This window comes from Lissotriton helveticus, chromosome 7 (genome assembly GCF_964261635.1).
Source record: "Lissotriton helveticus chromosome 7, aLisHel1.1, whole genome shotgun sequence".
Classification (NCBI taxonomy): Eukaryota; Metazoa; Chordata; class Amphibia; order Caudata; family Salamandridae; genus Lissotriton; species Lissotriton helveticus.
This window is the reverse complement of record NC_136068.1, coordinates 1302360652-1302373587: the sequence shown is the minus strand read 5'-3', so window position 1 is coordinate 1302373587 and position 12936 is coordinate 1302360652. Positions and strand designations below refer to the sequence as shown.

The following is a 12936-nucleotide window of genomic DNA, read 5'->3' as shown; positions in this document are numbered from 1 at the left end:
GCCTGGGTCTTGTAATAGAGTTCTGTTGGCTGATTTTGCAGGCCCTGAATTTCGAACATTTTTGAACTGTCTTCATACTCATACCTGTTCCTGGTATATTCACATTTAAAATTAGTCATGGTTGGCAACTGACCATAAATCCCATTTCTGACACACAGGGCCCTGAGGTTTATTGCTCATGGGGTACTCTGCACTTGGTGCCTGTTACTATTGTCACCCAGCCTACCTTCCAAACATATTGGACACATTGTATCCCTAGTTAGTGCCCCACATTGATTAAGTACAGGACACTAGAAGCTGGGACAACGCCGGTGGCCTTGTGGTTTTAAAAATATATATATATATTATATTTGACTCCTAACAAATACATTTCAGAAGACGATCAGCCACTAATTAAAACAAGGAGACCTAGTTCCAGACTAATGTACAATCCATTTCTGATCTGATTGCCTGCACAGCCGGACACCCACTAAGTTAGATGGTATGAAGTTTGTGAGGATTGGGATGTTTGTGGAATTTTAGGTTCATTTTCTCTTTCTAAGAGTAAGTCAGTCATCTCCCGCCAGTCTAGGGTTTCATCATGCAACTTTACACCCATACGCACCATCTTCAACTAGATTTCTTCTGCTAGGGACCATTCCAATGCGTCTTTGTACCGCATTTATAGGAGGGGCTCGCGAGTGTATCAATATTCTACATTTGGTCAAAACTAATAACAGGGATGCAAACCTGAAACCGAGTTTACCCACTGGAGTGCAACTCCAATATCCAATGTGCCAAGGAACAGTCAACCCACACTGTTGAAACCAATGACAAAGCCTCCACCACCTTTTCCCAGTATTCTCTGATCACTGGGCACAGCCAAATAATGTGAAGGAAATCTGCACCGTCCCAGTAACAGCCAGCAAACTTATCCGATCTCATAGGATATATTTTGCTGAGAGTTTGAGTAGTAAGGTAGACCCGATGTAACATCTTATACTGAGACCGGTGTTAGCGTGCATTACTGAAGACAGTCTTTTGATACTGGATCACTTTAGCCAATTTAAGTTCTGTAAATAGGGCAACCCTGTCACTCTCCCACTTGACTTGAACCACCAAAGGCCTCGTCTTTTGACCCTGCAGTATTGCTCTACATATGGAGGAGACCCGCCAGCCCCCTCCCTTGAGTGTTATAATTGCGTTCATCGTAGCCGATTCCGGGGGATAACCAGAGCCCTGTCCCAGAATTATTAGGCTGCACCTGTCATTCTGATGACGGTAAAACGTGTCCCAAGTCCACCGATAACTTCCACTTAGCCTTCTGAAATGTATTAAACTTCTCTCCCCACAAAGTTCCCTGCACCCACCTTCCATCTACTCTGTTGTCTGCGCTGTCTGTCTTGTCTTATGGAAGTACGGATAATCATGGATTTTCTGTTTTATGACAGAATAGGAATATCCCCGTACCCCCCCCCCCCCGCCCAATTCGCCGTCCACATTGCTAAATGAGGGAATCCCCGGTCTGACCGTATCGGCACCAAGTGCGCCATCCCGAGAGTATCTAAAGGGTAGCAGCCCACCAGGAGGCTGTGCACCCTGTTCATCTTTTTGTCCCTCTACAGAAGCAGATGCAGAATCTGTGCTGCCAAATAGTAGTATTTCAAAGTCTGGTACAGCAAGGTCGCCTTTATCGTAAGGGTGCTTCAGCATACATAACTTAATCTGTGAGCGCCAAATGCCCCACAAAGGGTGTGGCTAGGGTCTTGTCAGTACTACACAACACTATCATGGATATTAAACTCAACCAGCCTAGTTAATTACGCACCAAGACCATTTCTGAACCTGGCATTAGCACCCTGAGCTAGTTTTACGAATTTGGTAGCAGTGCGTCCTTATTTGTGGTGGGTTTTTGATTTTGCTAACTTTAGCTTTTAATATGAGAACTCAGCCACACAGGCTCAAACCAATTAAATTTACCCTGCTCCTGCACCCAGTGCTACAAAGATACAAGATAATAGAGCAGAACTATCCCATCCACCTACATACCTTGCTTCTTTACAGCTATCCGCTCTGGACTATTGACTAACTGGGAACAAACACACTGTAGGAATCCAAACACTTTCGAAGGCTACTTAGAATACACAAAGTTCCCCCATGGAATGCATTTGATCCCAGGTTGTAAAAAATAAATAGAGCCGAACACATTAAAGCTTTAAAATGTTTGGTGTGTCGCTCGTCCAGAAGTGTTGCTAGCTCTCTTTTAGTGCACATCTTGAATTTATGTGCCCATAAATAAAGACCTGTTATTCAGACAAGGAGTAGCTGCGATTGGGAAATGAGTTTGAGTTTACATGGTGTACCTAACTTTCTAACCATCACTACCTATACCCTACATTATTACATAGCTCATCCTCTATAACTATGCTCAAACTTCTAGAGCTAAGGTGGCATAATTTGCATTTTCCAGCATGTACCCAAGAGAGACATTTGCTGGATGGCCATGCCGGTTACCCCACATGCATTCCGCAGGCATTTAATTCTTGTTGCTTCTTCCAGTGGAGATCTTGCCTAGTCTTGCAAAATTAATGCACCTACATGTTGTTTGCCTTCTTTTCCACCTCTCTTTCACTGGGGTTCCTCTTTCTGGGAGATCTACCCATTCATTAAGGATTAAGGCTGGGAGAGTGTCAAAATGTCGGAATATGGTAAAGTTATCTTCCTATTGGCTCTGTTACAACTACTTGAAGACTCTTTGATTCTCAGTATCATTCCGTGACCTCCCTGTCATTGATCAGAAAGTTGCTTCAGTTCAATCCATTGGAATGAGGCAATTGAAGAGAGGATGCACTCATAATGGGAAGAGGGCGTGGCCAAATACTGCATGAGTCATGGATGATACTGGCTGTTCACTGCTTTGAGGAGCAGCATTGAGTAGCAGTTTATGGTCCTGCCACTACATCTCTAGACCTTTGTGGTGAAAAGCAACCGCTGGGGTACTTAATAGCTTACTTGAAGCACAGCCTCTCAGCTATCAGATTAATTGTATCGTAAGCCGCTAAGACCTATAGAACAGAGAAAGCTTTGTAAACCACAGTTTGTGAAGTAACTAACAAGGAACTAATGCCAGGCCTCCAGTAGCATATGGCATGGGTCACAGGGGCAACTGTCACTCCAGCACTCCACCTTGCAACTTCGATACTTTCTTCTTTGGACATTTGAAAGTTATTTCATCATGATGTTAACACTTCATGTTGGAGTTTGTAATTCATTTCCTATAGTTTCATAATTGTCAACAAATGTGTGTAATATGTACCAGGGATGTCACTTGGACTCAAAGGACCTCTAATGTCTTTCTTCTACTTTTGCAATTATGATGAAATTATGCAAAGCCAATCAGGAAAAGCTCCTGCTCGGGGCTGTTTTAATGGGATTGCTTCTCTGACTTTGTTGAACTCTCTAACTTTATTCTGTGGACCATCAGCACACTTAACCTTCAGTCAAATCCCCTTCAGTCACATAGCATACCTCTGTGGTAATAATGCATTTGCAACCTTGTATTTCGTGTCATACTGGTAAATAACACCTTCCAAGGCACAGGTGGGCCCTACATAAGGCTGTTAATACATTTTTTTTACCTCATAACAAAATGTTTATTTTAATTTAGTCCGGTAGTCCGTTTGCTCTCTTTTGTACCTTTTCCATTTTCCTGAAAATATATCTGGGCGACCACCAGACAAAGCCTTTTGTAGTTTTTTACACAGCCAGATTGTTTCTGTTTAATAATGTACCTTTGACAGAAACCCATCTTCAGAATTAGTTAACAAATTATGCGCTGAAGATAATGTCAATAGCTCTCTGAGTTTTTGGTACAGATAATTTTATGAGCATGGCACTTCAGCCATTAAATATAATTGTGTCAAATAAGTATTGTTGCAGACGGCAGCGCTTGGCAGAGGTATTTTAGCTTCGGATATTCCCTTTTAAGAGGTTTGAATTTCCACAGAATGTTATTTTTTTTAAATTTTTTTTATAAAGGCTTGATACTTTAGTATTTTCCCTCCAGATGGAATAAAATGTTATTATCATTTAACAAGAGATGCCCCTGGTGTGACAAATTTGGCTATTGATAATATGTATTCTAGTCTTCTAAAGCAGTGTCAGAATTATGGGAAGGCATCTTTGAGACCATTACAGCAAGAGCAGGGAAAATTGCTAAACCTTTGGCCTTTACTTCTTTTTTGGGGCCTTACTATGCCATTCCTTTTTTAAAAAAAAAAAGATGTTGTACAGCTTATTTTAGATCTATGGTGATAGCCTGATCTATTATAAATATACATTGATAATCTCCAGCCAAAACTACCATTGCAGAGTGGTGGAATAGGATGAACAAAGTAAGCAAAAGAGAATTTTGCTATCATGCTTGCTTAAGTAGGATATTAACCTATAAGAAGATTTGGAAATCGCAGTTCCTAATTAATGTATTAAAGAATTATTTTTAAAATGGTGATTGCTAGTGGAGTCTCAAATCAACCTACCTCATGAATATTAATGAAGTAGAGTCACAATTTGTGGCACACTAGAAATCACAGTAATCACAGAGATGGTGGCCTGCTGGGGTCAGCAATTCACTATTGTGATTGCGTTTTAATAAAACAATCAATTTTTTTATTTAAATGCATCCCTTTTTTTTCCTTTAAGGAATGACATTTTTAAGTTTCATTTTTTAAGAATAGTCAGTGGTCTTTGTGACCACAGCCTGCTCTTATCTCAAGGTGAAGAGGTCACTAGGGGACTCCTTCCCCATTTGCGAATGGGTTACCACCTCCTTTGAGAGGTTGGTAAAATGTACATTTTTTGTGACCGGAATTCGGTAGAAAATCATTAATACATATCAATATGAATCCGTATTTGAAAGGAACGCCCTACACTGCCCCTTCCAAATACCGAATCGCAAACCCAAGTTGCGATTCAGTGAAAAGTTACTGATTCGCTATTTGGCTTTTGTACATTAAAAAAAATATGTATTTTGGGGGTTGCAAAATATCCAATTCTGCTACCCGGGCCGTTTGAGACCGCAAAAAAGCTTCATATATATGAACCCGGCTCTTTAACTTAGGCACCTTGGTAAGCGCTGGCATTAAGAAGGGGGCAGTTAAGTCATGGAAACGAATCGTATGGTTCAGTGGGGAACATTTTTACTATGGTATTTTGCACTAGACACTTTAGTATGTACTCACACTTTACAAGAGGCTTAATCGGTTCACGTATGAGTTTCAGGTTTTTGTAAATGTACCGCAATGTATTTTATGTCTTCATAATTAATATATGTATTTGCACTTTAGAAGGGGTCTTGTAATGTTACTCATTTGTTGAATGATTTGGTGGAATTTAAGGTTGTATATTATGATGATATATTTGAATTTCTAAAGGCTGCATCATAAGCTATTAAAAAAAACCTTTTCCATGTCCCTCTTGCTTGTGCTCTCTTCCTTCTTCCTTCACTGCTTGATATCTTCATATCAAACACCCGTTCTTCTGACCTCCCCTTCCTTGGCTTCATTTCTCTCTTTTCCACTGTTATCTCACCTTTGTTTTTCTTTCTCCTGCCCTCTCCACCATTTCTCTTACCCTCCTTCACCTCTACCTCTAGATCCGGTGAGCAGTAGCCTGGCACAGTCTGTCATGTCAATGGCGTCCTCTCAAAGTCAGCACTCCCAGCTCAGCACAGACACCATGTCCTCGATGTCCGGATCATACATTGCAGTGGGTACCGAAGAAGATGGAGACATCCTACCGTCCCCCTCAGCTGCAGCTAGCAGCCCCCCGTCTGAAGAAGGGGAGGTATGGTGGTGAGCTTTTGAATCCCCTCATTGGGGGGAGTTTCCTATGTTTTTAGGGACATTTGTTACATGGCTTTTTTTATTTCATCCCTGGTACAATTTTTTTGTGACCCCAGACAGTGTAATATTCACAAATTTCAAATCTGATTTTATTTACATTTATTTCATGGTGTTTTTGCACTGCACCAACAAGCCGCCGAACAAAAACGAGGGAGTGCTTGCCAAAAAGTTAGTGGATTAGGATGCGGTGCACTTTTAATAAGGCTGACCGGATATCTGTCATGTTTATGACAGAGTACCCATGTGCCAAACTCTAAATCAGGCCCTATGTTCGACATACCCCTTTTGACATTTCATTGTTAACCACTACTTTCTTTTATCCGCATGCACTTGTAATAATGCTGAGGAGCTATCCGTCATGTTTGTGAAGAAGCCTTTGTTTGCAGAACTCTAAATTAGGCCTACAGTTTATAGTGATTAAGGGTGTTTTACAACAGAGGTTCGAATGCAGGTAAAAATGCAGTTTATCAGTTTAACAAAGATACAGTGGTGCATTTCAGGGCATGGATGATAGCAAAGCTCCGGGGTTTCTAGCTCCAGCGAGAGGTGTTGCAGTGTTTACCAGTCCTTCTAAATCTGTGTAATTAGCTTAGTGAAATATAATGAATCTGGACAATTGTGTATGCTTCTCATTTAGTTTGCATTTAACCATGAGCTGTTACAATCCAATTGCCATTGATTGATTTCTGCACTTGTTAAGCATAACTTCCACTGAAAAGTGGCAAAATAACCAACCAGATCATCCTGTTGAGCCAGAGGTGAACGGGTGACGGGGATCTCCAGCAGGACAAAGAGGTCTTTAGAGCTTTCCTAAAATAAAGGTATCATTCAATGGGGGAGAGACTAAGTAAAGCAAGAAAGCTAACTACACAGCCATGCAGCGTTCTCGCCTAAGGTGAGGGAGTTGAAAAAGTTGAGAATTTTGGTGGAAGAGCTCTCAAAAGCCTGTGAAATGAAAGACACTCAGAGCAGGTACTCCTCCCCATGAAAATATTTCTGTACCAAGCAGAAGCATTTAAACTGTACTCTTGGCCTGATGGATGTACACTCCTTTGCAAAAAAGGATGTGCAATTTGCATACCGAATGGTTTGGGAGTGGATGTGCAAATTGCGATGCACTCTATGTGCAGAAGGCCTGCAAGGGATAGCAGACCTAAATCCCTGAATTCTCAAACAGGAAGCACTTTTTAAAGCACCCCTTTTACCTTTCTATTTCCACAACAATTGGCTCTACATAGAACTTCCCGAACAGTGTTTCATGGTGGAAGACAACCAGATACTCGTAACTTGTATTACCATCAATAATTTACATTGGCAGTGAAGATGTTGAGATTCTAAGGGGTTATTTGTTAGTGCAATTGAATGTGTACAGGCATTTCAACCCTGTAACCCATCTGAGTAAAATGTACTCCATTGTATGGAAATCATTACAGCTCTTTCAGCTGCTGAGTTAAACCAGTTCACCATGAGGGAAACACATCCACTTGTTGCCACGAATGTGTGGTTCTAATTTAATTCACCAATCACAAACTCTTCCAGATAAGTTTCATTTTCGAAAGAATTTACTCTAGCTTAAGCTGCTCTCTATTTTATGAGTTAACCTTAAATTTCCTTAAACAAGGAATGGCCTTGCAATAGGATAGTACATGCAATATAAGTACAGAAAGTAAGTGCAAAATAACAGCTTGTCTATTCATTTAACTTTATCTTTTAATCTTGCACTTTACTTGTATAATAGATGTACAGAACATTTCATGATGCACTCTGTCTCTTCTGTTTTGGGGTTTGAAAGCAGTTGACCAAATAAAGGCTTTCTGAAGTAATAACAATGTTTACAAACAATAATGGATGAAAGAGTTTGTATTATAGGTCTGTATATTTTAGTTTTGTACAGAGTGTATACTCCTTTAATGATTAAGTTAGTGTAGCTCAATATGTGGCAGTGGAGAGGTCACTAATAGGTGCTACTAGAGCGTCATCCTTCTGACGAATGTGTGACAATGGAGGTGATGCCCCCCACATCTAGCCATGATGCCTATAGTATACCTGAACGTGGGTGGTAGAATGGATACAAGGGACTGGTAAGGTGCTAATTAATTCCTTCCCTATTATATTTCTTTTCACTTGGCGTGTTAATAGACCACACTTGAGTTTTTCTTTACCTTGAAGAAGACCCAAGACCAGCTTTAGGCTACTTGAAAAGGTCGAAACATGTTGGTAATTATGTTTCATTGATTACACATTGTGACCAATATTTGTATATTGTAACCATACCAGTGGAACTCTATAATAAACTAATGATTGAGTTTACTCCTAGCTATTTTTAACTATGTTTTCCCTTCTTGTCTAAATAACTGGGTGCAAGACATTATCCTGACAGCAGATTTCTAAGAACTCCCAGGGTTCAGATTAGCTGTCCTCGGTTGAGTCCGCTTAAGTGGCATTTTTCCTACCCCTGTGTGAAAGATCGTCAAATGATGAAGCATGCCTTGATAAGTTGAGGGTGAGAGGACCTCTCAAAAATCTTTTGATGACCCCCTCATTTAGAAAGTTAGGACTGTGAGATACCAGTTCATACCTTGCAACCTTCAAGTAGTTTTGTGTTATATGATTAAGTTAGTGGCTACAATGGTTATCTCATTCTTTGCAGAATGGTTTCCCTATTTAGCTTTGCATGTCTAAATGCCTGGTTATTAAGCTTTTTGTGTGATACTCCAGATACACTTCAGAATTTAGCCACTCAATCAAGAGCAGACAGGTGTTCTCAACTGCAGGGTCTACTTTCTCAAACTCCATGTTCATGGGTCTCAGGATTGTTTTGATTTTCCGAGGGATCACTCTTTCTTGCATGGCTCTTCTCTGCTTTGGGAGTCTCCCATATATTTGGTAGGTTGCCATGCTTAGAATGTTTTTTTTCCCTGAGGGATTTTTCTAATAATTTTAAAGGGACAATGGTTCTAGGCCTTGGGGCATATGTATTCAAGATGTTGGAAACTGCTGGGATGTTCAGTGGTTTGCAGTACTTTATTTTAAAACTGTAGTAAGATATCCCAGGTATGAATCCTGGATTTGTTTTATGTATAGTATTTAGATTCAGTGCATGGGGAATTTCACAAGAAAAAAGATCACTAAATAATTTCACATGCTTCTTCTAATCTATGATGTTGCTGGTTACATTTGTGCTAAATAGGGCCTCTTGTTGGGAACATGGTCGAGGAATGCTGTAATGCATTTTAGCTCACACCAGTGTCAGCATTTGTGCAATTCTAAGTTTCTTGCTAGACGTTTTCAAACAGTTGAGCATGCATAGATCTAGGGATTGGTGAGAAATGGTCCTGCAATAGTTGATATGTTGTCTTTTTTTATTTGCAGTTGACGCCAGTGGAACTCTCAGATAGAAATTTTGTCTCAGCAGATGAACTGGACGCAGAGGTATGTTCTGTACTCTTAATGGCATACTTGTGAAATTTTTGACTAATACAGATCCCAGAGCACTTTTGCCAGCACAGCATAGATTTTTAGGAAACGTACTGCAACAGGGCATTGCCTTGACATTCCTCAAAACGTAACATCCTTTACTAGCACCTGGCCACATGGCCTGACTCATTACAAGTGACTTACTGTTTATCTACTTTGCTTCAGTTACCAATGGTCCAAATCTCAGTTCTTCCTGCAACATGGATCACTGTTCAAACCATATCCCACAAAATGTCTTCAGTTTCAAAAAGAGCTACACACATATGTAAATTACATCTTTTAGGGTGAGGTTCTAGAATTTTATTTGTGTGAAAGTTCTCCCAGGGTCCATTAGTTAAGCCCCAAGCAGGTGGCTGTGTAAAGTGAGTTAGTACCTCCCATTCTTTCCATCTCACCTTCCTCACATCAAAAGCTTGGATCCAAGAAGGACTTGACTTGCCTTTGTTTCCTGCTGAAAAGGTTACAGCGATTTTTTTTTAAGCATCTCAGAACGACTCAGTTCTCATGGAACAGAAAGATCTCCCAGGTTTTAACATTTTCCACTTTTGCCTTACTTTAGGGAAGATAGACCTCTGTAAATTAAGTGATATCAAAAAGAGTTGCTGCCCAGAGATCTCTGTGTTTCTCTGGATTATTCTCAGGCACTAACCCAACACGATTCCTAGATGCTAAAATGCCTTCCTCTTTATATCCACTTCTACGTTTACCATTCAATTCTGTCTGTATTGTATGTGCATGAGACCCTGCTAGATAAATGGAGTGGGTTTTCATATTAACTCATGTGTTGGCACGGTGTCCAACTTAGACCCTTCATCTGTCTGTCTTCCTCTTCTGGTGGCCTGCTTGGTCTACCTTTAGCTTTACCCTGACCTCAACACCTCAGTTATTATGTTCTGTTTTGATTTTGGAATATTGTATTAATGCTTCCATTGTATTAGTGTCTTTCAGTATAGGAGGTATCAGAGATCTTTACATATCACCATCATGAGGCTAGATATCCTCGCTATATCATTAAGAAAGAAATATTAAAAATGATGAATTATCTTCTGTTACTTGTATAGCACCCATCTATTATTGGTATGGCCTTAAGGCACTGTTGGGCGTTCTGCTCTGCTCCTTGTGGCCGAAGCCTAGCGCAGTGGTTCCCAAACTGTGCACCGTAGCTCCCTGGGGAGCCATCAAACCTAGCCAGGGGAGTCGGGCACCAAGGATTTTAATGCATTTAATGTTGCAGTGTCTGTTGGCTTCAGTTAAACTAATTAGACTTAAATACATGATGTCGATGATTTGTAAGTGACTAAAGCTGTAAACTTAGTGCTTAATTGATGGCATGTTGAGGGAGATGACTTCCTTATTTCACTGGCTCCCCACGTTCCAATACTCCCAAAGTAAGCAGAAGATGCCTGATTTCTTTTGTTAGACTCGTTAATAGTTTCGTTTTTTATCAAATGCATTTTACACCAATGCAAGTTATCGGGAAAGTACAGTTGTCGTGTTTATTAAACACACTAAGCATTATTAAGTGTTGACATTTGTACTTGAACCATAGGTACTTCCAGTACACATTTCTTTCAGTACACACACATTTCCAGACAGGCCTGCTCTCTCCTTGAGCACTGGGAAGTAAAACACCATATACACGACATAATGGCAATATTTGGAAGCAAGAAAGAGGGGCATTTAAAAAAATATATCAGAGGAATTTATTTTACTTGCATTGATTTGGAGGCACTTTTAGGGAGGAGACAGCAAAAATAAAGCTGTATGTGGTTTAAAAAGTCGGGAGTCACCCTGCTGCGACAGTTGTGTTGGCACTTAAGACGTGTAGAAATGGAAGTGCATGAAAATATTCTTCAAGCGCAGAAACACTTTGCCAATGGAGCCTACATGCATAGAAGTGCTATCTAGCACTGTAAGTGGGATAAAAACGTTTGAGAGGGTACTCTAAAAAAGGCATGGGCAAAGTAGTGTAACTACGAATATTTTATTAGAGGCGCCGACTTAGTAATACGAAACACCCTGCGTATATGATTATAAAACCTTCATGAGCTTCATCCCAATTATTTTCAGGGAGAAAAATGCAAGTACTCCTGAGGCTGGGCTTACATACCTCCCACCCTCCCAAAAAAAGTAACAGTGGGGAGCCACGGGCAATGGCCAATGAGTCAAGGGAGCCACAGGGACCCTTGTCCACCTAAAGTCTTTCAGGCAGCCCGTCCTCTATTGGAGGAGTATGTCATCCCTCTCCTAAATAGATCTTTGGAAACAGGACAACTACCGGCAGAACTCAAGGAAGCGCGTGTAAGACCGCTGTTGAAAAAACCAGGTGCAGACCCCGCAATACAAAAAAATTACAGGCCGATCTCTCAGTTACCATTCCTCTCTAAAGTACTGGAACAACATGTACTAAAATCTTTGTCCATGTACTTGGAGTCTCATTCACTGCTTCACGAACGACAAGCAGGGTTTCGAGCACACCACAGCACCGAGTTGGTGATGCTCTCGGTGCTGGATGAACTGAGAGGCCTGGCTGACGGTAAAAAACAGAGCGCCCTGATTTTATTAGATCTTTCAGCGGCGTTCGACACCGTCAGCCATGCGTTGTTGCTGGAAAGACTGAGTGACTTTGGCATCAAAGGCCTGGCCTATAGTTGGCTGCAGTCTTTTCTGTCAGGAAGGACACAAAGAATACAACTTGGAGAAGAAGTTTCCGCAGTGGGAGAGTTAGAATGCGGGGTGCCTCAGGGCTCGGCCCTATCCCCACTGTTGTTTAACTTATATTTACAGCCTCTGATTGCCTCCCTGGCGAGCATGGGCTGCACAGTATACAACTATGCAGATGACACGCAGTTGTTGCTGAGTGTTGACAATACAAATGCCGCCCAACTCCACACTCAGAATATCTTGAGATATACGGTCCAGTGGATGACAGGAAACCTCCTAAAAATTAACCCAGATAAGACTGAGGTCTTGGTGATTTCATCTGCCACCTCACCATGGGGTGACCTCTACTGGCCCGCAGAGTTAGGTCCAGCCCCAAAACCCAGCCTGAACGTGAAAAGCCTGGGGATCAAATTGGACTGTGACCTCTCTATGGCCAACCAAATCTCCTCAGTAGTGGGCAGTTGTACTAATATTATCCGACAGCTACGGAAATTAGTACCTATCATTTCCCAAACTATGCTACGTTCCATCGTCGCAGCCACTGTGATCTCACGAATAGATTATGGAAATGCCCTCTACCTTGGCCTACCAAAAACCTTGACAAATAGGCTACAGGTGGTGATGAATGACGCTGCTCGTCTTATCTTCAGACTGCCAAGACGTACCAAAGCATCCCCCCTGTTAGAAAGTCTCCATTGGCTCCCTATCAAGGAGCGAGTGGAATTTAAAAACTTGTGCATAGCCCATAAAGCCATCTATGGTATGGCGCCCACATACATTAAAGATCGTCTGGCAATATATAGCCCAAAGAGAGTTCTTAGATCCTCAGACTCTCAGCTACTGGTCTGCCCTCGGTACAAACTTGCGACCAAGGGCGGAAGAGCCTTTTCAGTGCTGGTTCCTCAACTATGGA

The 12936-nt window shown here is 41.3% G+C and overlaps 1 protein-coding gene and 1 long non-coding RNA gene across 7 annotated transcripts in view; one reads left to right on the top strand and one right to left on the bottom strand.

The window, feature by feature from the left end:
* The window catches only part of LOC144770238 (uncharacterized), a 1037372-nt gene that overhangs the window by 441016 nt on the left and 583420 nt on the right, over positions 1 to 12936 (bottom strand). The gene's annotated exons all lie outside the window — the stretch shown is intronic.
* The window catches only part of RNF157 (ring finger protein 157), a 626725-nt gene that overhangs the window by 477486 nt on the left and 136303 nt on the right, over positions 1 to 12936 (top strand). For all 5 annotated transcript variants that reach the window (XM_078654581.1, XM_078654580.1, XM_078654577.1 and 2 more), the window contains 2 exons: positions 5633 to 5823; positions 9255 to 9314. In XM_078654581.1, the coding sequence (XP_078510707.1) occupies positions 5633 to 5823; positions 9255 to 9314 (251 nt within the window). The remainder of the gene's footprint in view (positions 1 to 5632; positions 5824 to 9254; positions 9315 to 12936) is intronic.